General features: G+C 41.7%; 1 protein-coding gene across 4 annotated transcripts in view; it reads right to left on the minus strand.

Annotated features, from left to right (window-relative positions):
* dync2h1 (dynein cytoplasmic 2 heavy chain 1) overlaps positions 1 to 26714 on the minus strand; it is a 656363-nt gene that overhangs the window by 423682 nt on the left and 205967 nt on the right. For all 4 annotated transcript variants that reach the window (XM_067986146.1, XM_067986147.1, XM_067986148.1 and 1 more), the window contains exons 55-62: positions 20662 to 20816; positions 18534 to 18671; positions 15427 to 15540; positions 13540 to 13700; positions 11383 to 11506; positions 10994 to 11115; positions 9529 to 9615; positions 8965 to 9091 (exon numbers count right to left, since the gene is read on the minus strand). In XM_067986146.1, the coding sequence (XP_067842247.1) occupies positions 8965 to 9091; positions 9529 to 9615; positions 10994 to 11115; positions 11383 to 11506; positions 13540 to 13700; positions 15427 to 15540; positions 18534 to 18671; positions 20662 to 20816 (1028 nt within the window). The remainder of the gene's footprint in view (positions 1 to 8964; positions 9092 to 9528; positions 9616 to 10993; positions 11116 to 11382; positions 11507 to 13539; positions 13701 to 15426; positions 15541 to 18533; positions 18672 to 20661; positions 20817 to 26714) is intronic.

Raw genomic sequence — 26714 nt, forward strand, 5'->3', positions numbered from 1 at the left:
ATACCCATCTTACCCATGTAACTGTCCAAATGCTTTTTAAAAGACAAAATTGTACCCGCCTCTACTACTGCCTCTAGCAGCTCGTTCCAGACACTCACCACCCTTTGAGTGAAAAAATTGCCCCTCTGGACCCAATTTTCTCACCCCTAAACCTCCTACTCTCCAGGGAAAAAAGTCTCAGTCTATCCAACCTCTCCCTATAAGTGTGGATTGAGGATTGGTTAATGGACAGAAAACAGAGAGTAGGAATAAACAGGTCATTTTTGGGTTGGCGGGTTGTAACTAGTTGGGTGCCGCAAGGATCAGAGCTTGGGCCTCAGCTATTTACACTATATATCAGTGACTTGGATGAGAGGACCGAGTGTAACATATCCAAGTTTGCTGATAATACAAAGCTAGGTGGGAAAGTAAGCTGTGAGGAGGACGCAAAGAGGTTGCAAAGGGATATAGACAGGTTAAGTGAGTGGGCGAGAAAGTGGCAGATGGATGTGGGAAAATGTGAAATTATCCACTTTGGCAGGAACAACAGAAAAGCAGAATATTTTTTTAAAAGGTGAGAGACTAAGAAATGTTTATATTCAGAGGGATATGGGTGTCCTTGTACATGAATCACAGAAAGTTAACATACATTTCTATGATTCTAGGTACAAGCAATTAGGAAGGCAAATGGTATGTTAGCCTTTATTGCAAGGGGGTTGGAGTATAAAAGTAAGGAGGTCTTGCTGTAATTATATAGGGCTCTGGTGAGACCACACCTGGAGTAGTGTACAGTTCTGGTCTGCTTACCCAAGGAAGGATATATTTGCCTTAGATGGGGTGCAATGAAGGTAAACTCGATTGATTTCTGGGATGAAAGGGTTGTCCAATTAGGAGAGATCGAGTAGAATGGGCCCATAGTCTCTGGAGTTTAGAAGAAGTGATCTCATTGAAATGTATAAAATTCATATAGGGCTTTACAGGGTAGATGCTGAGAGGCTGTTTCCCCTGGCTGGAGAGTCTAGAACCAGGGGGCCATAGTCTCAAGATAAGGAGTCGGCCATTTAGGACCGAGATGAGGAAAAATTTCTTCACTCAGAGGGCTGTGGATGCTCAGTCGTTGAGTACATTCAAGACTGAGATCAATGGATATTTGGACACTAAGGGAATCAACAGATATAGGAGTAGGGAGGCAAAGTGGAGCTGAGGTTGAAGATCAGCCATGATCTTACTGAATATGGAGCAAGCTCGAGGGGCTGTGTGGCCTACTCCTGCTCCTATTTTTTATGTTCTTATGAAGCCACAGGAGTTGCACCACGTAGGAGCGGTAGGCAAAAGGAAGAGAAAAACATTGTAGTTCAACAAGGGTATGCGCCTGGATGTTTGTGAAAATTTTATGTTATTAAGTTTCCTTTTTTTAAAAATCAAATCACATAAAATTTATCAAACTGCACCACTCCCCCGTGTTGCCCATTCTTGCATGCTGAGTGGCAACTCGCCCTTTCAGTTGCCTGGTGATGAATGTGAAGGCATGAATTGACGGGAACCAATTGGTGGATGAACGAAGGGTTGATTGGTTGGGTTACAGGACTGCTTTGTGTCAGTGCCGGGTGGGGGGTGGAAATAGGGTAGTTACTTTGGTCCAGTGTGAGTGACTAACTGAACCATCGAGCTATTAGAGCATCCCTGGCATCCCGAGCAGCAACCTGAGTGGCTGGTCTGCCATTGGGTGCCCCATCTTCATCTTCCTCCTCCTTCTCGTCTTCATTGGAACTGTCATCAGATGGATGAGTGATGGGCGCCTTGTTCCTCCTCCACCTCTAACCCTCACTGCTGCGCAACGTTGCACAGAATGCAGCACACCACGATCATCCTAGAGACTCTCTAGGCGAATACTGAAGGGCGCCTCCAGACCTGTCCAGGCACCTGACCCTTGGGGTTCACTGGTGGGGTTCCTCAGAAGTGTCATCGGTCAGGTTTGAAGGGAGTATCCTTTGTCACCTAGCAGCACCCTTAAGGGTGGTTCCAGGTACAAACAGGTCGGGAATGTTGAACTGCCGCAGAATGAAAGCATCATGGCAGCTCCCAGGGAATCTGGCGCAGACGTGCATGAACCTTTTCTTGTGGCTGCACACCATCTGCACATTGATGGAATGAAATCTCTTGCGGTTAACTCCTGGTTGATCTGGTGGTGCTCGGATTGCCACTTGTGTGCAATCAATAGCACCCTGTACCTGTGGGAAGCCAGCCAGAGATGCAAATCCGAGTGCCCACTCACTTTGGCTCTTGTTGTTTCAGGGGAAGGTGAAATAACTCCCAGACCTGGCAAACAATCCATCAGTCATCTGCCTTATGCATTTATGTGCAGCTGACTGGGAGACCCTCGATGTATCTCCGGTAGCACCCTGGAAGGAACCAGAGACAAAAAAATTGAGGGCAGTGGTGAATTTCACAGCCACTGGTAATGTGTGGCCACCAGGCAGCAGCTCTTCTTTTAGGAGGCTGCAGATATCTGCGACCACCTGATGTGACAATCTCAGCCTCCGGAAGCACTGATCTTCCGAAAGGTCAAGGAAGCTCAGCTTCTCTCTGTACACAGTTAGGTGGGTAGTGCCTTCTGCAAACTCAACTCCTCTGTTGCTCCCCTCTTTCTTGCTCCACCTGCTGCTCCCACCACAGCATGATCTTGCTGCTGTAGGTGGCTATTGTCTTCCTTTTCCAAGGTCCAATCTAAAGCAGCCATGGCGCGACCCATCCCAACGTTCTCTGGGTGAACACCTCCAAACTTTACCAATATGTCTCTCACCACAAGAACTCTCAGCAAACAGTTTAAAAGAGAGAACTGAGAAAGCAGCTGTGAGTACTGAGCCTTTATTCATATCAGGATACGTGATTTTTAAACAATCCCCCTAAAGTACCGCTCAATCTCGCCTCCGTTTTACTACCGAGTTTCCTGAGTCTCAGGAAATCCGTGCTGGAGGCATTAATTTCAAAATCGCTGCCAAAATCTCATGAAAGTACCCTCATTAACACATTATAATTATGGATCCGTCTCTCAAGAGTGGGTTACTTGGTCATACCCAAACCCACCTCCATTAGAACCAGAAGTGGGTGTAGTTGGAGGCTTGGGGTCAGGTTTCTGATTTTTGAAATTTTAACCTCCCTCCCTACCACTAACCTGCCTGACAGGGGAGTTAAAACTCCCCCCTAAGTCTGAGAGGCTCAGTTTGGATTGGTTCCACCAGTGCTACTTGCGGAGCGTTTTGTGCTTATTAGCCACAAACACTTGGCAGTTGAGGAGACCTCACTGTTGCTGTAGTTTGTGTGTTAGTCTTAATAGCACATAGTATTAAGAATGAACACAAGAAAGAAAAGCATTTATAGAAGGGTAAAAATTCCATTTCTGCACTCCTGGCATAATGCTGGGAGAACATAAATTACATATTTCCATCCCATGACCTTTTGTTCATTAATTTTAATTGGTAGAAAATCATCACCTGGGGATGTGCATCTTTATGACATTTGTTCCCAATGAGTGCCAGCAGTGCTGAAGCAGAATTTTTACTTCATAGTGACTCATGCAGGTTTTTCTTCACTCTCTGCTGCTCTCAGCCTTTATCTTGTGCTTTGGATTATTCTCTTACTATCTGTTATTCTTGCATGTTCTCCCTCTCTCTCTGTTGTTCCTGTGCTTTTTTATTCTCTTGTTACTCTACGTTTCTGTTTTTTTGGCACTGTCACCCTATTTCTGTTACTCTCCCCATGTCTTTGTTATCCTATCACTCTGAGTTTATTCTCTCTTATTTTATTGTCGAGTCTCTATTACTCTGACTCAGACTCACAGAAGAGTCACAAGAGAGAGAATGTGAAGCTGCCAGAAGTGGCACCCATAGAGTATAAGCAACAGGGTAATCAGCATGTGTATGGCTTTCTATATTCCAATAATGTGTTATGCGTGTTGAGCCTTAGGTCAGAGGAACCGAGTTGGGTCAGGCCCTGGAATATAGTAGCGTACCCGAATCAAGGCTGTTGAATTTCATGGGGTCCACCCCACCAGGACCCCAGTGAACTTTCCAGGTCAGAGATCATTTAGTATGTAGAGCGGACTCTCAGAGGGATTCCCACCACCAAGAGGGAGATCACCGCCGCTGAAAAGGAAATTCTTGGAAGTGCTGCAGCACCGCATGTAGCAGATCATTTAAAGGGGCAGAAGAAGAATTCAGCTGAAGTTTTTTTTAGGCCTCAGCTGACATCTGCAAAACTGAGTGGCTGAATTGGAGACCACTACACCTAGACGTCTCCTGGCAGTCCTGGGAGTGGTAGTAACATGGGCAACGCGAGAGGCTAGCGCATCACCACCAGAAGGGCACTTGTTAACAACATAAGGACCACGATACAGAGGGGAATACGAGGTCATGGGCAGCACTCTTATTAAACGTTTGTATTCCAACAGTCAACGTGTAACAGAATGTAGTTATATTCTTCTTTAGGGTAGAATCGAGTCAGTTGCTTCTTTCTGAACGTGAACTGAGAACCTGCTGACACACAATAAATGCTATAAGTTCATTATAAGTCATCTACTGACAGATGGACATACTGTTGCTGCCAATTGGGTGTTCTTTAATCAGTTTTTGTTTTGAAAAACTCATGAAATACATTTCCAAAATAAGGTACAGTATTACCAAGCTATTTCCTTGCAGGGATTTTGAAACAGAAAGTATATCATAAGGCATGGGGTGAAGCAAAGTAAAAATCCAGTATTAAGCTTATTGATTTACATAAATGTGGTAGTGGCATGCGGATGAAAGCACAATTCCAATCCAGTCTTAAAATTACAATGTGCCTGTCATATTCATTCATTCCCCTTATATGCCGGGCCTAACTCGAGCATAAATCTAATCAAAGAATTACAATGTGCTTGTCAAATTTTCATCATTGCCTTGCCACCTGGGTACAAGCATAATTTTAACAAATTAATTATCCATCACTTAGGATTCAATTGTACTTACAGGAATTCTGATCTTTTTAAATTGGATGGGTTTGATTTTAATTCTGACAGGGCCTCTTCTGTCTTCAAACCTGCATCTGCCTACCAGGAAAGTTGCTGCAGCTTCCCCGCTCAGGCCCGGGTTAAAATTGCATCGAGGTCTGATTGACACAATGGCCCCATTATTTACAGGGAAGTGGGCAGAGGACTGTAGCGGCCGGGAAACCTGGAAATGCGGGTAACGCGGAGGTCCTGCCGAATTTAACAGCAGGACCGCAAGTAGATTATTTTTCTCCGTTTCCTGGCCAGCGGCCAGCCAAACTGAGAGGCTGGCTGGCTGACTTGCGGGAAGGCCTGCGCTGGAAGGCCTCCAGTGGAGAGGAGGGAAGGATTGCGCAGTGCGGGGAGTGAGTAAATTGCAGAGGGCTTCAGATGGCGGGGGGCTTCTGATCGCAGGTCGGTCTCGATATCGGGGGGATGGGCGCTTCGGATCATGGCTCAGTCTCGAGATGGGAGGAATTCGGATCGCAGGAGGGGTGGGGAGTCTGCAGATCGAGGTCAATGGATCCTGGGGTGGGGTGGGGAGGAGTGTTGGTAGGAGGTTGGAGGCCGATCGTGGCTGGTTAACCTTTGGGGGCCAGGTGGGGAAGCAACCCTGCTCCTCCTGGCCCACAAGCAGTGCTGGAAAGGCACTTACCGGCTGGATCCGTACATTCTTGCCACCCTTCAGCTGTCGGGTTTCCCCGAGCCCCTCCCCCCCAAAACAAGCTGTTAAAATCCTCATTAACATACTTAAATTACTGCCCGCCTCTCAAAAGCAGGTTACTCTCCCACCCCCCAACCCACCTCTGAAAACTGAAAGCAGGCGTGTTCAAGGTGGGTTGAGGTCGGGTTTCTGATTTTTGAAATTTTAACCTACCCACCTTTTTAAAAAAAAATTCGTTGGAGAGATGTGGGCGTCGCTGGCAAGGCCAGCATTTATTGCCCATCCCTAATTGCCCTTGAGAAGGTGGTGGTGAGCCGCCTTCTTGAACCGCTGCAGTCTGTGTGATGAAGGTTCTCCCACAGTGCTGTTAGGAAGGGAGTTCCAGGATTTTGACCCAGCGACAATGAAGGAACGGCGATATATTTCCAAGTCGGGACGGTGTGTGACTTGGAGGGGGACGTGTAGGTGGTGCTGTTCCCATGTTCCTGCTGCTCTTGTCCTTCTAGGTGGTAGAGCTCGCGGGTTTGGGAGGTGCTGTCGAAGAAGCCTTGGTGAGTTGCTGCAGTGCATCTTGTAGATGGTACACACTGCAGCCACGGTGCACCGGTGGTGAAGGGAGTGAATGTTTAGGGTGGTGGATGGGGTGCCAATCAAGCGGGCTGCTTTGTCCTGGGTGGTGTCGACCTTCTTAAGTATTGTTGGAGCTGCACTCATCCAGGCAAGTGGAGAGTATTCCATCACACTCCTGACTTGTGCCTTGTAGATGGTGGAAAGGCTTTGGGGAGTCAGGAGGTGAGTCACTCGCTGCAGAATACCCAGCCTCTGACCTGCTCTTGTTGCCACAGTATTTATATGGCTGGTCCAGTTAAGTTTCTGGTCAATGGTGACCCCCAGGATGTTGATGGTGGGGGATTCGGTGATGGTAATGCCGATGAATGTCAAGGGGAAGTGGTTAGACTCTCTCTTGTTGGAGATAGTCATTGTCTGGCACTTGTCTGGCGCGAATGTTACTTGCCACTTATTAGCCCAAGCCTGGATGTTGTCCAGGTCTTGCTGCATGCGAGCTCGGACTGCTTCATTATCTGAGGTGTTGCGAATGAAACTGAACACTGTGCAATCGTTAGCGAACATCCCCATTTCTGACCTTATGATGGACGGAAGGTCATTGATGAAGCCGCTGAAGATGGTTGGACCTAGGACACTGCCCTGAGGAACTCCTGCAGCAGTGTCCTGGGGCTGAGATGATTGGCCTCCAACAACCACTACCATCTTCCTTTGTGCTAGGTATGACTCCAGCCACTGGAGAGTTTTCCCCAATTCCCACTGACTTCAATTTTACTAGGGCTCCTTGGTGCCACACTCGGTCAAATGCTGCCTTGACGTCAAGGGCAGTCACTCTCACCTCACCCCTGCAATTCAGCTCTTTTGTCCATGTTTGGACCAAGGCTGTAATGAGGTCTGGAGCCTAGTGGTCCTGGTGGAACCCAATCTGAACGCCTGCCACTCTTCCGCCTGTCGTAGGGGTTAAAATTTCCCCCTAATAACTTATGAAGCCCCCGCCAACTTTAGGGAGGTGCCAGCAAAACCTTGCAGGTTAAAATCGGACATGGTCGGGATCTGAGCAGTTAAGAAACCTACAAGTTTTTAACCGCTCGTTTTCTGCCGGGCAGGTAGAGTTAAAATCGACCCCGATTATCGCCGCCTGCATGTGCCGAGGGTACAAAGTGGAAGTAACAAAGGTTGTCAGCAATGTTTGATTCTCAAAAAGAACATAGAGGCTCTGGAGAAGGTGCAAAAAAGATTTACAAGAATGATACCAGAACTGAAAGGTTATAACCATCAGGAAAGACCGAACAGGCTGGGGCTCTTTTCTCTATAAAAAGAGAAGGGTGAGGGTGAACTAATAGAGGTCTTTAAAGTGGTTTGACAGGGTAGACGTCGAGATGATGTTTCCACTTGGGGGGTTCCAAAACTAGGGGTAATAAATATAACAGATAGTCACTAATAAATCCAATAAAGAATTCAGATGAAACTTCTTTACCCAGAGACTGGTTAAAATGTGTAACAAGAGTAGTTGAGGCAAATAGCATAGATGCATTTCAGGAGAAGCTAGACAAATACGAGGGAGAAAGGAATAGACGGACATACTGATAAAGTTAGATGAAGCAAGAGGAGCTCATGTGAAGCATAAACACTGGCATAGACTGGTTGGGCCGAATGGTCTGTTTCTGTGCTATAAATTCTATGTAATCCTCAGAAAAGCTCCTCTATTGCATTAAATCTTGCAGTCATACAACAAACTTGTGTATCTTTTACCCACACATGATAAACGAAGAGGTATTCTTTATATAGCCCATGAGTCAAATGCAGTCTTACAAGTACGTTGCGGCTTTCAGACAGATTTGGCCCTACTATAACTCTCCAGTAGGCAATCATTATGTCCCGCCTGAAGATCAAGATGCCACGTGTGCACTGTGCTGGTAAATCCTAACTTTGTGGTATTCTTTTATTTGCTTTAGTAGCAGAGCAAGAAAGAACAGAATAATTCTGTAGAGGTGAAGTTTTTTCAGCATTTGCAGTGTCACTGAATGTCTCCAATTAAAACTACAGCATTCAACATTTTAGCAAAGATCTTTCACTAATGCAATGGATTCTGGATAAACCCATCTCAGCAGAATTCTCAGGACACCAAAGTTTGTTTTGACCTTACAAACATATTTTTATCAGCAGGTGATACAAACAATTTGTTCTAATAATATCAGTGATTCCAATTATTTGAAAGTTAGATGGCAAAATACTTAAAATGCCCCATTTTTGAATAGAACTCACACAATTATGCTTTATCGGGGTGGGCACATAGAATTAGCACTATTGTTCACATGGAGGATAAACACCAACATGGACTGGTTGAGCCAAACAGCCTATTTCCATGTTGTAATTACTATGTAATTCTATATAATCTTTTCAAAATCCTAATGACAATCAATGGCTCTTGAGGAATTCACTACTTGGAACTGTGACCATCAACATAAAGTGAATACCCTCGATTTACTGTATTAAACAACACGCACTGAAGAGAAAATTCAGGAACATTTTCACTTGTGACTTGTGCCAGCTATCTGCAGTAAATCTTACTATCAGCCTTTCCCAAATTGCAAGCTGAACTTTCTAATTACATTACAAGAATCTCTTTTGAAGAATGAAGCCATATGGTCATAAAAGATTATAGCAGTTGGAAGACTACCATAACATAATAATCCAAAACATTTTACCTAATTGCATAGATTAAACTTACTTGTACATTCCACCTTCTGTGTTCCCCATCAAGCTGGCCAATCAGTTTTTCAGCTGCCTCTATGGTCTCCTGAGCTTTATTTACTTCTGCTTCCAGTTTAGCAGCTTCAGTTGTTCTGATCTGGAATCTATTTAAACAAATGGTGCAACAGCTTTAAGTATGTAACTAGATTAAATTAGTAAACATTTAGAAATGCATGGAATAATCAAGGACAGTCAGTGACAAAGGATCATCAATTTAAAATGATTACTAAAAGGAGAAGTTTCTTTACACAGGGGGTTGTTGGAGTTTGGAATGCTTTGCCATAGGGACTGGTTGAGGCATAGATCATTGCTTCTTTAAAGGGAACATTAGATAAATATTTGAAGCAGGTGAGTATACAAGGTTATAGGGAGAGAGCGAGGCTGTGTTATTAATTTTGGATTGCTCAAGCAAAGAACAGTATAGCCACGATGGACAATATGGCCTCCTTCCATGTTGTAAACTTCTATGCTTTGAGTTCATATTAACATTCAAAATCTTGCATTCTATATTCTGAAAAATGTGTTCAAGTAAAGTTTTTACTTTTCTTTAAGTTCAGCCACTTTTCGTCCCACACTGTTAAGCTTGATTTCCAGATTCTGTTTCCTTTCTTCAGTTTTACTTAGGTTTCTAGTCAAGAAGAAAATAAAAGCTGAAGACATATATACTGAAAATAACTTTGGTATGAGAATGAAATATTTTTACATGCTTTGTGTAAAGTATTATAAACACATTGCTGTATCAAAGCAGCACTTCAACATCAAATCAACAAGAAAAGGGTTTCATGATTAAGCATTATAAAGAATTATGCTAAGTTACAGCAACATTATGGACAGCAGTGGTTCAAGGAGAAGGCCCACTACCACTTTCCTTTCTCAGGGTTCATTCTCAATAATTTCCCACTGATGCATCAGTGAAAGAGAGGACAGGGCTTGCAAACAGCAAGTGCTAACATGCTCTGTGAATAGCCATTTTTGCTGTCAATCATCAGCATTTGTAGAAATAGTATACACAGGTGCAGGTTGAGAACTTTAGCTTGCTAACTTTAGTTAACAATGATGGGTCTGCAAACTTTACAATCTCATAAGCACCAGCATGCCTGTTCTATTTCTATATTCCCCAAAGTATTCAGAAGGTATTCCAGGTGATTTTTCACATATTCCATAGACTAACATTTCTCAATGCCATCCAGGATCCATACCAAAGCAGCATTTTTGAGACACTCAGATCTCTTGGTTTTGAGGCAGAGTTGATGGGCTCATAGTTTTTTCTTGAGGACTCCATTATGTTTCAAAACTAAACAGATATGCAGAATGATATATGGAGTCACTTCATTTCCTTAGCTTTCTTTTAGTCAAATTTCAAGACAAAAAGTATCAGTTAAAAAATCCTCAGGCCACTGAAATTCTACACTTCATGTGCCTAGCATTTTTGGAGTTGTCAGCTTAAACACTTAGTTGCACAAAATCATTATGTATGCAGCATATGGAATTGTCTAGTAATATACTGAAAATTATTTCGTGGCAATTCTTTTGATAAACCTGCAGTAACAAAGTAACAAGGAAGTTATGTTTTGTGAACATTATTCAGCACTGTATTAAAATTCTGGAAAGCTGAAAATGGCAAGAGACCAAGAGCTATTATAAAATAAAAAAATCTTGATTTAAAGTTTCATGCACAGTATACAATTTAATAACAAACACCAGGTAGTAAGTTAAATTCTGTAATCTAGTATCTGACTTCTGATTATATTTATAAAACCCCTTGGGCTTCCCTCAAGAGTTAGGATATTACTGATCCCTTAAGTTATAGCCTTGTAACTCAATTCCGCACATCAATTATTCTACATGTGATTAATAGTAAGCAGGTGTCATAGACACCATACTGATCTCCCTTATACTTGGGACAAATACAGATAACCGAAAATATTCAAAAGTGATGAGAATAAAGCAACATGATTTACTAAATATGTACAGAGAAGTTACTGACATGACCTTGAATTACTCACTCAACTAATGCAGCCTGTTCTTTTTCCAGAGGTTGAATCTTCTCCAGCACATATGAATATTTCACATTAGCTCGAACCCATGCAGCCAATGGAGCAGCTGCAGCACTAGCACGCTTGGCATTCTGTAAATTCATTATCGAAATGATAGCACATTTATCAAATTTCACAAACAAAACAAACAAAAGATAAATTGAGCCTCAGATCAGTGCAACTGCAGGAGATTCTAACAAATAACTAAGACCTTCATGGTTCATTGTGCTGCCAAGAAAATTTAATGAGCAAACAATTCTCGATTGCAATTTTAATTTCTCAACTGTCATTCATTTAATTGTCCCTAATAAACGGTCATAAAACACTGCCAACTATCTTCTGTTACTTATCAATATTACCTTTGGGTCAAATGAAGCACTGTTTTTCTGTAAAAGTCCTTCTACACTCTCTCGGATTTCTTTGCTGATATTCCAGGCATCAAAAGTTGCAATCTCTTCTCTCACTCCCCGTTTTGCCAAGAAACTGTGACGGTCAAAATTAAAATCACAAATTAAAAAGCCATGTCCTTTTCAAATCAGTTACTGCCATGACATTAGGTAAAATAGGGACCTTTCGTAAATTATATTTTACTTATATTTTTGCTGAGGAAACTATTCCTATCAAGTTACAATTTTTAAAAAAATTATATTGAAAATGTACATTTAACCATTTCCTAAATCCAGACCATTCCAACTACTAATGAAATGGAAGGCAACTGTTGGTTTTAGTTTTTATTTCATTGAACTGACCATTTATACCAGTGGTTTTCAAACCTTTCTGTGTGGAGGACTTCCTGCAAATACTGACATACTCTTAGAGACCCTGTAGATACTGAGAAACACCCAATGACCCACTGCAAATAATGGGACCCTCAAAGGCCCCTTGCCCGATTTCAGAAAACATTTTGTTAGGTATCATCGAGAAAATCAATTAATGAATATTTACTGGTAAGTCAACAAATATTGTAAAACACAAAAATCAGATAATCTCACAAATCCCCATGGTCCTGGGACCCAAGTATAAATATATAAACTAAATCAACTTATCAGAAGTCACCGTAAGCCTAGTTTGGAATATACATAATCATGCAAGAGTCTAGGGTGCTTCCACATTGGTTTCAGCTATAAATATACACATTGGCATGAGAACCATCTTGTCTTGATCTACTGGTAATATCTGTGGATAATGCTAAATGACTCAGCTATAACAATGAGACATAAAAAAGCTGGTTTTATGCCATTTACTATTATGCTTTAAATCCAAGATTCTGAACCACCTTCAGGTTAGGACTGATACTTAAATGAGGATTTTTGTGAACAGCTGCCCCGATGACTTAGTGGGTAAATGTACTGCCAATGTAATGCTAGACCAGAAGATCTGGTTCAATTCTGGTCTCTGCTAGTCCGTTAATTACAAGTAGGGGGTGTTACAACTGGCCTCGTCATTCCATGATGTGGAGATGCCGGTGATGGACTGGGGTGGAAAAATGTAAGGAATCTTACAACACCAGGTTATAGTCCAACAGTTTTATTTGAAAATCACAAGCTTTCGGAGCTTTCCTCCTTCGTCAGGTGTGTCACACACCTGACGAAGGAGGAAAGCTCCGAAAGCTTGTGATTTTCAAATAAAACTGTTGGACTATAACCTGGTGTTGTAAGATTCCTTACACTCATCATTACAGGCTTTGGAGAGTAAAATCAACCAGGGGTCCTAGCCCCGACTGCTATCTAATGATCCCCCCAGGGACCAACTTTGGCAGGAAAGGGCTAGGATAGAGGGAAAAATCGGGGGTGGGGAACAATAATAAAAAGTACACTCAAAATAAAACAAACAGTAGTTTCTCAACCATTTATAACAAAAGATTAATGATAATAAAGAATAGACAAAAAACTGTCCTCAAACTGTATTAACTGATACAATCTTGTAAACAATTTTACAACACCAAGTTATAGTCCAGCAATTTTATTTTAAATTCACAAGCTTTCGGAGACTTCCTCCTTCCTCAGGTAAATGTTCAGGAGCTCCTGAACATTTACCTGAGGAAGTAGGAAGTCTCCGAAAGCTTGTGAATTTAAAATAAAATTGCTGGACTATAACTTGGTGTTGTAAAATTGTTTACAATTGTCAACCCCAGTCCATCACCGGCATCTCCACATCATGGATACAATCTTGGTTACAGACACCATGAGAATATTTGCTAGAATTACAAATTATCACACTTTGGTAATAAGAACCATTTATTTGAGGATGGAACCAAGTTACATTGACACAGCAAGAAACTGGGATTTTTGAACATCATCTGATCGAGTGTACCTCATCTAGCATAACACTACCATTGGATTAAAAAAGGAAAACTGTTCTAATTCATAATGTCCCTCAGTTTAACAAATTCTACACAGACACAAAAATTAAAGGCTATAATTATCATGAAACATCATTATCCCTCAACTTGCTAATCACTGCATTTGTTCTGTTAATTATACAACATTCTGATTTATTTAACACGATATCCTCACCTTTTCATGCTGACCCACGAAGTGTCAAAAATACCCATCAGCCGTAACACTCCCTCCAAAATATCTCTGATTACATCAGGTGGCATTCGCAGTGACCGGATTTCTGAGAGTGATTCTGGCTTTATATTTCCTACTGCTCGTTTGGCTTCATCTACAAGAGGCTGAAACAGAGAAAGTGGAAACTCTGCCGCTGCCTCTCACCAATAGCTCAGTGAGTACATATAATAAGTGGTGTACAGGCCCCGATATTTACGGGGAGGCGGGCACATGTCAGCAGCCGGGAAACCCGGAAATACCAGGAACAGACTACTGCCGAGTTAAACGGCAGGAACTCATTAGAATTTTTTTACACCATTCCCTGCCTGGTAGCTGGCGAGATTGAGAGGCTGGCCAGATGATGGGCAGGAAAGCCTGCAGTACAAGGCAGCAGTCGGGAATCGCTGGGGACGGTCCCCTGCAATCGAGAAGATCAGGGATTGGTGGGGGTGGGGGAGGGGGGGAGGGCTTGGAGCGAGACGGCGGGGCGGGGGAGGGGACGAGGCGGCGGGAGAGGGGACGAGGCGGCGGGGGAGGGGACGAGGCGGCGGGGGAGGGGACGAGGCGGCGGGGGAGGGGACGAGGCGGCGGGGGAGGGGACGAGGCGGCGGGGCGGGGGACGAGGCGGCGGGGCGGGGGAGGGGACGAGACGGCGGGGCGGGGGAGGGGACGAGACGGCGGGGCGGGGGAGGGGACGAGACGGCGGGGCGGGGGAGGGGACGAGACGGCGGGGCGGGGGAGGGGACGAGACGGCGGGGCGGGGGAGGGGACGAGACGGCGGGGCGGGGGAGGGGACGAGACGGCGGGGCGGGGGAGGGGACGAGACGGCGGGGCGGGGGAGGGGACGAGACGGCGGGGCGGGGGAGGGGACGAGACGGCGGGGCGGGGGGTTGGGACGAGACGGCGGGGCGGGGGGTTGGGACGAGACGGCGGGGCGGGGGGGTGGGAGGAAAGAGATTGCGGTGGGAGGATGGAAAATGAAGATGGGCTTGAGGAGCTAGGGGAAGCACTCCTGCTTCCACTGACCCAAAAGCAGTGCTGGAAAAGCACTTACCTGCTGCAGCCGCCAGCTCTCGCCTCCTTTCAGCTGCCGGATTTCTCAAGCCCTGGGAAACCCGGCCATCTGCCGTTAAATTCAAATGACTGTCACATCTGAGGAACGCAGCATCATTTAAATATTATAATCACTGACCCGGCTCTCCAGAGCAGGTTACTCGGCCACCCCCAACCCACCACGGTAAAACCGGAAGTCGGTTGGGGTCAGGTTTCACATTTTTAACAATTTAACCCATTCCCCCCACCCCGTCCGTCGTGAGCGGATTAAAATACCCCCCTTACAGTCCAGGAAGTTCTTGAATTCAATCATTAATCTGTACTGAGTTAGCTAATCTACATGAGATTGACACTGGGGGCTATAATTGACCTCAGTATCCTAGGGCAAGAAAAGGAAAATCAAGCATGGTGTCTGCTCCTGATGTCTACTGTGCAACTCTTGTTGTAAACGTGTATGTGTGGCTGTTGTATTTATCAACTGAATGGACAGCAGCACAGAAATATAAAAGGATTATGTTAAAATAGCAAGCATATTGAATAGAATTTAAGTTCAAAATCCTGAACCATTTTAAAATTATTTTTGCAAGGGGTTATCTATTCTATACTATCAAAAATAATTCTGGCATGATGAAGCTTTGTGGCTAACAAGTATATTGAAATTGGTTGATTTATTTTTCACTAACAGCTGTATTGCATTTTGTTATTTTTTGCTTTATAATCCAGTTTAGTCTTTTTTGATGGCAAACTCTTTTAATCTTCTGGAAATAGTATTACAGCAAATAATGAAAATAACGTTACCTGGACCTGCTTAAGCTCATTGTCAATTACACTTTTACGCTTTTCAATCTTCACCACCTCCTCGGCTATCTTCTGTTTGATCTGTTCCATTTCAGTTTTCTGTTCACTGGCATTCTATCAAGAAATACAATGTTTAAACTTTTACATTTTTACATTAGCTTCAGTCCTCATTCCTAAAGTAACGTAGAATTAAAAGATACAGAGAATGAAAGATATCAAAGTAACAAGCAATACACTCATGTCCCATTTACGCCACGATAGTACTAATTCTTCGCCAACTCAAATAAGTTATTTGGATTTCCCAACTTCCAGAAATTTTCCAAAAAAGTCACTTCAAAACTTGAACTTCATTTTATTCTTTATTTTAAATATTTAATTTCGTAAAATAGAGTAACATTTTTTAATTATTCAAATAACATTATCTTATTATTGAATGCAGCTTAGTCAATAGAGGGAGGAGTAAGGGATGGTGTCCATTTAAAATGTTTTGATATCATTATCTCATGTCTTTACCTGCTTTGCAATGTATAGAATATTCCCTTAAATTCACTCATGAAAGGTGACAATTCATTAAATTTTAGCTAAGCTCCCAGGACCTGGCTGCAATGCCAAAAGAAGTTTAATGACCTCATCATGGTTGTGAAAGTTGGGTTCTCAGCACAATTACTTTCACTCACACCTGCACCCCCACTATTCACAACACTCCCTTCTCTTTGCTCTCCTACAATCACTGCACCGCACCTCCTTCTCACACACACTGCACATCCTACTCTCAGCACTATTGGAACCCTCACTTCCTCAAACCTCACATGTAGCACAAAATATCCGCTCTATTCGACCTTGACGGGCGTAATCTCAAAACAGCTCACAAGGCCACCACTAGCACACTCTTCTTTCTTGCAGGAGAAAGTGGCACACAAGATTGCAGACGGCAACTGGAGGAGGCAGAGGCCGCCTACGCATCCTTTCGCACTGGAGAAGATCTTCTATATGCCCGGCAGAAAGCGCGTAATAGTTGTGGGAAGTGGAAACACTGGAGGAGACGTCCTGAAGGGTTTCTTCACACATTGCCCTCTTTTTCCTTTCTCATTTCTAGCTCACCCCATACACTCTGCAAGACAAACCGCAGCTGCTTTCAGCAGCCAGTCATTTCTGTCTGCTTACCCTTTGCATTTATAGCTAACCCTTGTCTCTCTCTCCCATTTCAGCTGCATAAAATGTTGAGGCCCTTATGGCACCTGAGGAATAGGAGGGCAGCCTTCCTGAAGACATGTCATCACTTGATATAATCCTAACAAACACCAGCTCAGAGGCTAGCACCACACGTAATCAAGAGGGTAGGCTAAAGGAGGGGTCTTCATGCGGGAAATCACCGGGCACATGTGCAGGACCTAAGGCTGGGGGATAGGGTGGCACAAGAGCCAGCTCACCAGAGGGTGAAAGTCCTAGCCCTGCTGTAGATGACTCAGATGTCAGCTTCGAGGGCCCCGAATAAAGAAGAAATTCGATGGCCTTACACCAGGAAATGTTAAGTGCATTGGCCTGCCTACCAGAGAGCTTGCATGCAATGGCTGAGAGCATGGAGGAGTCCAGCTTCAACTTATGTCGGGGCTTCGCGCAGAGCATGGAAACCATGCTGTTAACCATGAAGTGAGTGGTCAGCTCTATGAACAATGCAGTGGGCCCCACCATGATATAGGTTCTGTTGACAGATCTGCCATGGAAGTTCAGACTGCTGCCATCTTGGCTCTGGGGGCGAATGCTGAGAGGGGCTTTCAGAGCATCACATCGCTCCTGCACTCTGTTCTCACGCAGGGCAGTAGGAGTGCTGAGGCGCAGTCCCCAGAGAGTGGCATTGGCTCAGTGGGAGAGGCACTTGCTGTCCTCTCTTAGGATGACAGCATCGCCTGCTCCCCGACATCCACTCTGCCAGTGCCCTTGTCAGTGATACACAGCCAAACTGCCCCGGCCCATGGCAAGATACTGCAGCTGGGCCCTCAAGGCCCAGAGCTGCTCGAGGCCAGCCACCACAGCCATAAAAAGCCCACCACAGCCATAAAATAATGGTCATGACTATCACTGGTAGAGATCCACAAATGTTTTGCAGATCCTAAAGAATCAAATGAAGCAGGAAAGAAACTTATTGAACGATGTACTTAAGGTGGCACAGACTCTGACTGACAAATACTGAATGTGAAAATAGGAAAATGCACCTTGATCACAATTGCAGTGTTGATAACTTAGCCAAAATTTACCAATGAAGGTTTAATTTAACACCAGCAATAATCCATTTAAAACAAATGGGTCATCATCAGCATTAAAATAATTGCAAGCAGAAAAAGCGAGGGTCCTAAAAATCAAAATCACCAGTAAAATTAATTTTAAAAAATAATTTTACGCAACGTTCTATAAACAGATCAATTATCCAAATTTTAAAATATAGGTTAAATCGACTACAGTTTGTTCCTGTGTGCAGAGGTAACAGAGGAAGTTGAAGCTGATGATTCTAGAAATGAAACTCGGTTTGGTCCAAAAGAAGGTCCATATATACAGTGGAGGTGGAGAAAACCCCACTACAATCAGTCTGCAAACAGCATTATTACAGTTTGACATGAAACCTCATGAAGCCATATCATTTTCCTTTGTATGATTGTAAATTTGATTGAATGAATTAGGAATAATGGGAGCAGAGGACTTGACTTCGGCAGTAGCACAAAACGGGCAATAGTGAATCGGCAGCCCATTTTACACCTCGACCGGATTTCTTTTCCATTGAAGTCAATGGGCTGCCGGTTCATTATCACCCGTTTTGCACCACTGCTGAAGTCAAATTTCACCCCCAGGATGAGTCTCTAGCATGATGCAACTTCTTTCTGTCCTTGACCTCCAAACAATTTTTGAAACCAAGGAGTCCTGTGGCCACAAAAGGAAGCTTTCCTCAATAAGAGGTTACTTATTAGGAATAGGATGCCTTCAGCAATCAACTGTGTGTATATTAAAGCTCTTGCTGCTGAATAATATATTATTAGAGAAATCAAAAATTGTTAAAAGGTTTGGCCTACTCAATGACAGCTGATCCACAATACAGCTCACACAAATTATTATACCTGCATTGATACTGTGATCTCTTGCAGGGCAGCATCAGCTTCTGCTTGCTTGGTTTTCAATAATATGCTCTGCTCTGCTGCCTTTCTCTTCAGTTTATCAACAAGTGTTTTGGCTTCATTTAGCTTGGAAACTCCAGCCTGTAACAACACATATCAAACAAAATTTGAATCTTAGCTTTTTTATTGTAATATGCTGCACATGTGTGGGGTTTTTTTTACAAATTGATACATTTAAAATGGGACTACTTTAATTGGTTATGCTAACCATGTGGTATTAATTGGTCACATGCTAGCAGCGACCAACCATATCCGAGAATCATATTCCACAAAATAGAAAGCCGCTATTGCAGTTCTATGCCGAAAACTAAAATTTAAATGAGTTGAAATAATTTAGAAGTTGTTACTAAAAGTTTAACTATGTTACAGTAACTGTAAATATTTAAAAATTTAAGTTCTTGCTGAAATTCTAACTCAATTGAAGACCTGGATTTGGTCACGCCCTAGAGAGGCTTGGGAGACCTGTTTATAGGAAATCCAATGGGAGATATTAGCTGCAGAAGCCTACTCAATTTCATTTTTTTCTCTGTAGTCAGTAGGTAACATCACTCGTGATCAACTAATGTATTGGGGAAAAAAAGCGGATTCACAATTTTCTTACAAAGACATGGACCATCATGGTTAGCATAAGTGCAAGTTCTTTCTTTATGGATCATCATCCAGTTACAGCAACATATAACTTTCAAATCATTTAATTCTTCCAAAGTGTAGCAGCCTATATTAGCGAACTATCTGTTACGTCATGCATGATTTGTATTAGTAAATAGGTTACTGCATGCCACTGAAATCAACAACTACCATATCCCAAAATATTTGGGGGTTCACTAATATATCATTTGCATAACAACAACAACTTGCATTTATATATTACTTAATGTAGTAAAACATCCCAAGGCACTTCACAGAAGCATTATCAAACAAAATTTGACACCGAGCCACATAAGAAGATATTAGGACAGGTGACAAGGTAGATTTTAAGGAGCATCTTAAAGGAGCAGAGAGAGGGAGAGAGATGGAGAGAGTGAATTCCAGAGCTTAGGGCCTAGGCAGCTGAAGGCACGGCCGCCAATGGTGGAACGATGAAAATTGGGGATGCGCAAAAAGCCAGAATTGGAGGAGCGCAGAGATCTCTAATGGTTGTAAGGCTGGTGGAGGTTACAGAGATAGGGAGGGGCGAGGCCATAGAGCAATTTGAAAACAAGGATGAAAATTTTAAAATCATGGCTTGGCAGACCGGGAGCCAATGTAGGTAAGTGAGTACAGGGGTGATGGGTGAATGGGACTTGGTCCGAGTTAGAACACAGGCAGCAGAGTTTTGGATGAGCTCAAGTTTACGGAGGGTGCAAAGTGCGAGGCCAGCCAGGAGAGCTTTGGAATAGTCGCGCCTCGGAGTATAAATAGAAATTGTACAGACACATATTCTATTTGTGTCAAGTCTACCGATAATTTCATTATCATTCTTAATATTAAGTGTGTAAAAGGTTAGTTTCAGAAAAGGACAAAACTTCCTTTGATTTTGAAGCATTAAAAATAAATTAAAATTCGCTGATTCTGCAGTTTTCTCTGAAGAGCATTTTCCAGAAGCTGTAAAGCAGACACGTGTACATTTTAAAACATGCACAAGAACTAAGAGAATAAATATTGACGTGTCAATACACAATACATAAGATGCAGAGGACCGTGCAGTTTATGGAGAGTAAACCATCACTAGGTAGCAGATGTGTAATTTACAAACGCCACACACATGACTGAATTACTTTGGTTACAACACATGTAGTTTATTTCCCCTAAAAGGATCGATCATCACATGAATTCTGTTGGTGCAATGTATTTTTTTTTTAAAAAGCTCTTTGCAGATTGAAGTTGCCAAAGCAATTTGAACAAAAATTGTAACAGCATTTTCTGTAGCATGTACTTTACTTGTGCTTCACAACTAATTTTAAGGTTCAGAATAGTCCAACAATTTATTGGTTACAAATGAACTGAAAGTTTTTGATATTTACTGGTGCTCCAGCCCAGTCAGATTTTATGATTCTTCACTGGTTGAATGCTACTGATCCGCCTAATGTACCTGCAAGTGACTCTGCCGTTTCATTAGGTCAGTTTTCTTGATATTGTAAATTGAGCGGTATACATCCAAGAAAATTATGTATCTGTGTGGAGTAGCTCCATACCCTCTGCAAGACTCATGAATCATCAGGAAAGACTTTGTTAGATCAGTATCACCTGCAGACAAAAGCACAGTATCAGCATGAAGTAAAAGTTGCATTTAGATGATATACACCGGATTATTTATCTTTATAAAACAGCGAAAATGAAGCTGTATATTGTAAACTTCTTTAATTCAGTAGGCTCCATAAAATAGCTCATTGGAAATACACGTTAATTTTCTCAAGCATGCAATATACATAAACTTCTTTTTAATAAGGCGTTTATTGTTCGAGATATATTGTGATCCACATAAGTTTAAAACAGTACTTGCTTTCAGTTATAAGGGAACTTTGCACTTAAAATACTCACTTCATTTTACTTTGGCACCCAGTCCAGTTACCAATCTGAAAAAAATGCATCCACCCATCCATCTATCACTGAAGCTCATTTTCTGAGATCTGATTTGTCCAAGCCTCCACCTGAACCTCGGCTCAGGCACAAATAACTGAAGTTCACCGAAAGAGGTAAATTCAAACCAGATAGTGAGGTGACTCCGTAATAAAACTTTGGGCTCTTCTGACAGAATATACCTGGGATATGCTACCATGATCCTCAGATAATACAGTTTTCTAAAGAAAGGAATATTGTTCAAAGTGTCCACAAAATACAAATTCCAACCTCAGGCAGCTCCAGATGCCATTGTCCAGCCTCGGGTCACTCCAAGTACTGTGCACTAGCTTCAGGCTACATCAAACCCCACTCCCTGATCAGCAGACCACTCAAGGAAGCTATTATGTAATACAGATAACTAGAAAAAAGCATCAGTGGCTGTGGGCCCATGTAGAAATTTAACAAGATTCCTATAATAGATGAGTCTATCAGTGACTGCAAAAATATTTTGTATTTCCATTGCCATCACAAAATCAGCAGAACACAACATTTAACAGTGAGGCTTGATGTTCATCAGCAAGCCTATTAAGTATAATAATGATGATATATCACAATACCTGTTTTGCCACATTATTGGTTATGTGAACATATATTAGGTCACTTAAAGCCATTGATTCCAACCAATGAACTGTTAAATGACAAGGGTATTTCTTGCCTCTGTGCACAGGCTAGGATGTACAACTACTAAATATTTTACATACAATGGGCATTACAAATTCAGATAGCATGGCAAACTGTTACCGAAAACCTCAAATTAATTTCATAAGAACATAAGAAATAGGAGCAGGAGTAGGCCATATGGCCCCTCGAGCCTGCTCCACTATTCAATAAGATCGTGGCTGATCTTCACCCTTAACTCCACTTTCCCGCCCGATCCCCATATCCCTTGAGTCCCTTAGAGCCCAAGAATCTTATCAATCTCAGCCTTGAATATACTCAACTACTGAGCATCCACAGCCCTCTGGAGTAAAGAATTCCAAAGATTCACAAACCTGAGTGAAGAAATGTCTCCTCATCTCAATCCTAAATGGCCGACCCTTATCCCCTTTTCAATATTGTTGTGTGTTTACCATTGTTACACTATTAGTTTCACTTGAGAAAGACATAATGCTAACTTTAGACTCTGAGTCGACAATGATGACGACAGCAATAACAATGATAACGGGCAGTATTTCTGAGGCTGAATACTGAAACAACAAGTCACTGCATGCAGGAAAATAGCACTGAAAGGAATTTTCTATAAATATATTAAGTATTTGGCCTATAACATTGACAACAGTCATCTCTAGGCTATTGTCTTGTAGGTGAGAAAGAGCACATTCCAATTAATTTCATGTGCCATTATATTTCCCATAAATCTGTTACACAGTACCTTATCAAATGCTTTTTGAAAATCCATATAAGCCACATCTGCTCCATTTCCTCTCTATTACTTCCTCAAAAAAATTCTATAAGGCTGGTGAAGCATGACATACCTTTTAGAAATCTGTGCTGATTGTCTCATGTTTGACAAGCAATTTCATCCCATATTACAGACTCCAGTGAGTTCAGCAATAACGAAATTGAAACTAAATGGCCTATAATTTCCTGATTTATTTCCATCTCCATTTCTGAAGAGGGGTGTCACAGCAGCCTTCCTCCAATTCTATGGTATAATTTTTCTTTCCACAGAAATTTGGAAAATTCAGAGTCAGAGCTTCCACTATATGTTCCCTCAGGATCCTTGGATGTGAACCATCAGGTCCCTGAAATTATTTTCACATTCACTGCTTGGACAGTAAACCGACGGATCAGATCACCAGACCGTTATCGAAACCACCTGATTTTCATTTCCATTTTATAATGGGCAGGTGATCTACTTCGCTAGTTTATTGCTTAAGCAGCAAAGATGAAAATTACTGCTATCTACTTTAAATTTGCGATACCATCTCCCTGAACAATAACCTCTTTTAACTGATCTTCACCTACTTCTGGTGATTCTGCAATTTCAATACCCATTTTCTCTGTGAAAACTGAGGCAAAGTCTGCTATTTCCTCACTCTCCACTACAAGCTTAGTGGGCTTCTTACTTTGACTATCCAAGAGAAGGCCTTTTTATTGCTCATTTTCCTTCATATTCCCTTTTAGCCTAACTCATCTCTCCCTTTGTAGCATTCATGTATTCTTTATATTTGTCCTGGCTTTTTAAAAAAATCTGTCCTGTATTAACATTTAGCATTTAGAAAGCGTCTTTAAAATAGAAAAATGTTCCAAGCCACTTAACAGAGGCACAAGGAAAAACTGGACATCAAGTCAAAAGAGGAGATATTGGGACCAAAAGCTTGATCAAAGAGCTGGGTTTTAAGAAGGGTCTTAAAGTAGGAGTGGGGGGTGGAGCAGGGGAAGAGTTTAGGGAGAGAATTCCAAAGCATGGGGTCTAGGTAGCTGAAGGCAGTGAGGATGCATAAGAAACTGGAGACAGAGGAACAGAGAGTTTGGGGGGGGCGGCGGCAGGAAGAGGCTTGTAACACTAGAGGAGGCTACAGAGCGGGAGGGGTGAGACTATGAAGGGATTTAAACAGAAGGATGAAAGCATTAAATTTGAGGCATTGGGGGACGGGGAGCCAACATAGGTCAGCGAGGAAAGGAGTAATGGGTTAGCAGGACTTGTTGCAGGATAGGATATGTGCAGCAGAGTTTTGGATCAGCTGAAGTTTAAAGAAGGCAGAGAAAGGGAAGCCGGCTACAAGAGCAAAGGAATAGTTGATTCTGGAAGTGACAAAGGCGTGGATGAGGGTTTGGGCAGAAAATGAACTGAAGTAGCAGTGGAGGAGGACGATGTCATGGAACTGGAAGCAGGCAGTCTTTGTAATGGAGAGTATTTGGATTACAAGCTCAGAACTTGAATAGGACATCGAGTTTGCAAAGTCTGATTCAGCATGAGACAGTGGATGGGAAGGGGAATGGAGTCGGTGGGAAGCGTCCAGAATTAGTGACGAGAGCTGAACACTCTAAATGCTAATTTTCTTAAGTTTCAAATTTAATCTAATCTCCTTATTTATCCATGGAACACCAACCTTTGATATACTCCATTTTTTCCTTACTGGAATATACTTGATTGCTACCATTTCCATCTCCTCTTCAAATATTTCCCATTGCTGACCTACATTTCTATTTGACAATTTTTCTTTCCATTTAATCTAGGCAAGGTCCACATTTATCTTGGACTATCAACAACTATTGACTAAGAAAACACACTGCAAAAAATCCCCTTTCTCTTCATATGCATGTTACCTCTGAAGATATTTAATACCTCATTGATGCAATTAACAATATGGTTGGCTAGAAAAATATTTATCTATAAACTGTAGAATTTTCTTTTTTAAAAGATAAATGAAAGGTATCTTGAAAATCTATCTTGATCATCATACAGCTCAGTCGCACTCATAACAAGATAATCTAGAAAACAGTTATGATTTTATTCTAAGTGCTATGAGATTAATATCGAATTTCATCTCAATGCATAATAAAGAATCTATTGCTTTATATTTTACAAACTTTAGTTATTAATACCTCTTCAACAAAATGAAACAATGCCTATTTCAAACCACAACTTTGTACATTATTTTCTCTTATTTATAGGCCTTCCTATATCGTCATTCTGTAACCAAGTGGGTGAGTCAAAAACCTGCTCCAAGGTCTCTGCCAATATTTTTGGATACGAGAACAGAGTAAGATGAATTAGTCCATGATCACTCCTTCCCTCCCTCTCTCTCTCCATGAAATGCTATGATATCCTTTCACTTATAATTTATCATAAATAGCCATGAATGAAAATAGTGAAACATATTTATTTCATTTAAAACTAAAACTTCCTGCACTGCTTAGGTTAATACAATAAGCATGTCTTGCCTGGTAGCAATTTCAGCTTGATCAGAATCTTTGATATTAAACCCTAGTAATTAGGAATAATTCATTTCTGTTTCTGATAATTAAAGCCCTTTTCAAAGAATAGTGTATCATGGAATGCTATTTCTATGTAATTACTAATGAAAACTCCCTACTGTTAATAATTACATTATAGCCCAGTAACCATGGCCGTTCCTATTGAACCATGAATTACTAAACATTTTTGAAACAGAAAAGTATCGAAATCTCGTTCAATGCATTTGGCTTTTGGGTTGGGCAATATCAATTAAACTAATTAAATAATTTATTGTTCCATAATATTGACTGCTGATGGATAGAACAGAATATTCAGAAATGTCATAAAATATTTCAGGAACTGAGTTAACTGCATCAGGTCAATTATTCATGTTTTGGTTCATTTTCAAAGACATTTTTTAAATTGCTTCTGAGCACAGTTCAGGCAGTACAGCTCTATTGTCTAAAAGTGTGTGGCCTACACTACAAATGGGAACATTATATTGGAAATTATAAAAGCACATTTGAGATTTACCTCTGGAAAAACTGGCAGGTATCTGAAACTGGCTAAGTCCTTTCTAGGGTTAAGCATTTTAAACAACAAATAAAAATACCAAATGCACTTGTTATTACATAGTGAGTTATTTTTACTAAGAATTTAATCTCTTTTAGGTGTCAGGAAAAGCAGTATCTAAAATTCCTGCCAAATAAAATTTAAGAAATTTAAAAGTGGCCTACTTCATAACAAAAACAATTATCATCCCAAGTAGTTCCCAAATTTTCATCAGAAGATATTCACTTTCCAAGCCACGCTCCTGACTAATGAAGTCAATAGCCCTCTTTTCATAATTACACTCTGTGGCTTGTCATATATTTTTTCTTTTCCACAAGAATCCCACTCAGCCAAAGCAGTTAAGAAATGGGAAACGTATAAAGTTCCTCCCCAAACAATACATTTGAATATACAGCTATCATGGTCTGCGACATGAAATCAAAATAGGCAAAGAAACTGACCTTCAGCCACATAGCTATAACTGAAATATTTCATGCAGAAATCTCCAGGTTTGGCATTTAAGAAAGTTAAGTTAGAACTGTGGAAGATCATGTTGTACACATTAAGATACAAAATTTACTAACAATTCTCATTTTACATAAAACCCTTATAATATTCATTTAAGAGACAAGTGTGGTCTTACTGGGATTATTAGAATTTCCTGGATCATACAATCTCAAATGGGATACACTTGTTTTACAGGCACTTCTCCAGGCAACATTTACAAACCTATTCAGGCTATACTGCTTAAAAAACTTCAGATTTGGGAAAGTGAGAAGAGTCAATGATGATGATTTGTTTTTTGCCCCTATTTTTCTATTTCCCATGGCACTGCTTACATGGAATCTGGGATCTGGAGCATAATTCTGAGCTTTAGCAAAATAGGCACATCTAGAGGTAAATTAGAGATTATAAATTTTGATCACTTTTACATCGGGATTACCTGAACAGTGGCATTAAAGAGATAGGCTTGGTTAAACAAAACTCCATTTCAGCAGCTAAAGCACAGAATTATGCTCCAGATCCCAGATTCCATGTGAGCAGTGTCACGGGAGACTAGCTAACTC

This window comes from Heptranchias perlo, chromosome 6 (assembly GCF_035084215.1).
Source record: "Heptranchias perlo isolate sHepPer1 chromosome 6, sHepPer1.hap1, whole genome shotgun sequence".
Taxonomy (NCBI): Eukaryota; Metazoa; Chordata; class Chondrichthyes; order Hexanchiformes; family Hexanchidae; genus Heptranchias; species Heptranchias perlo.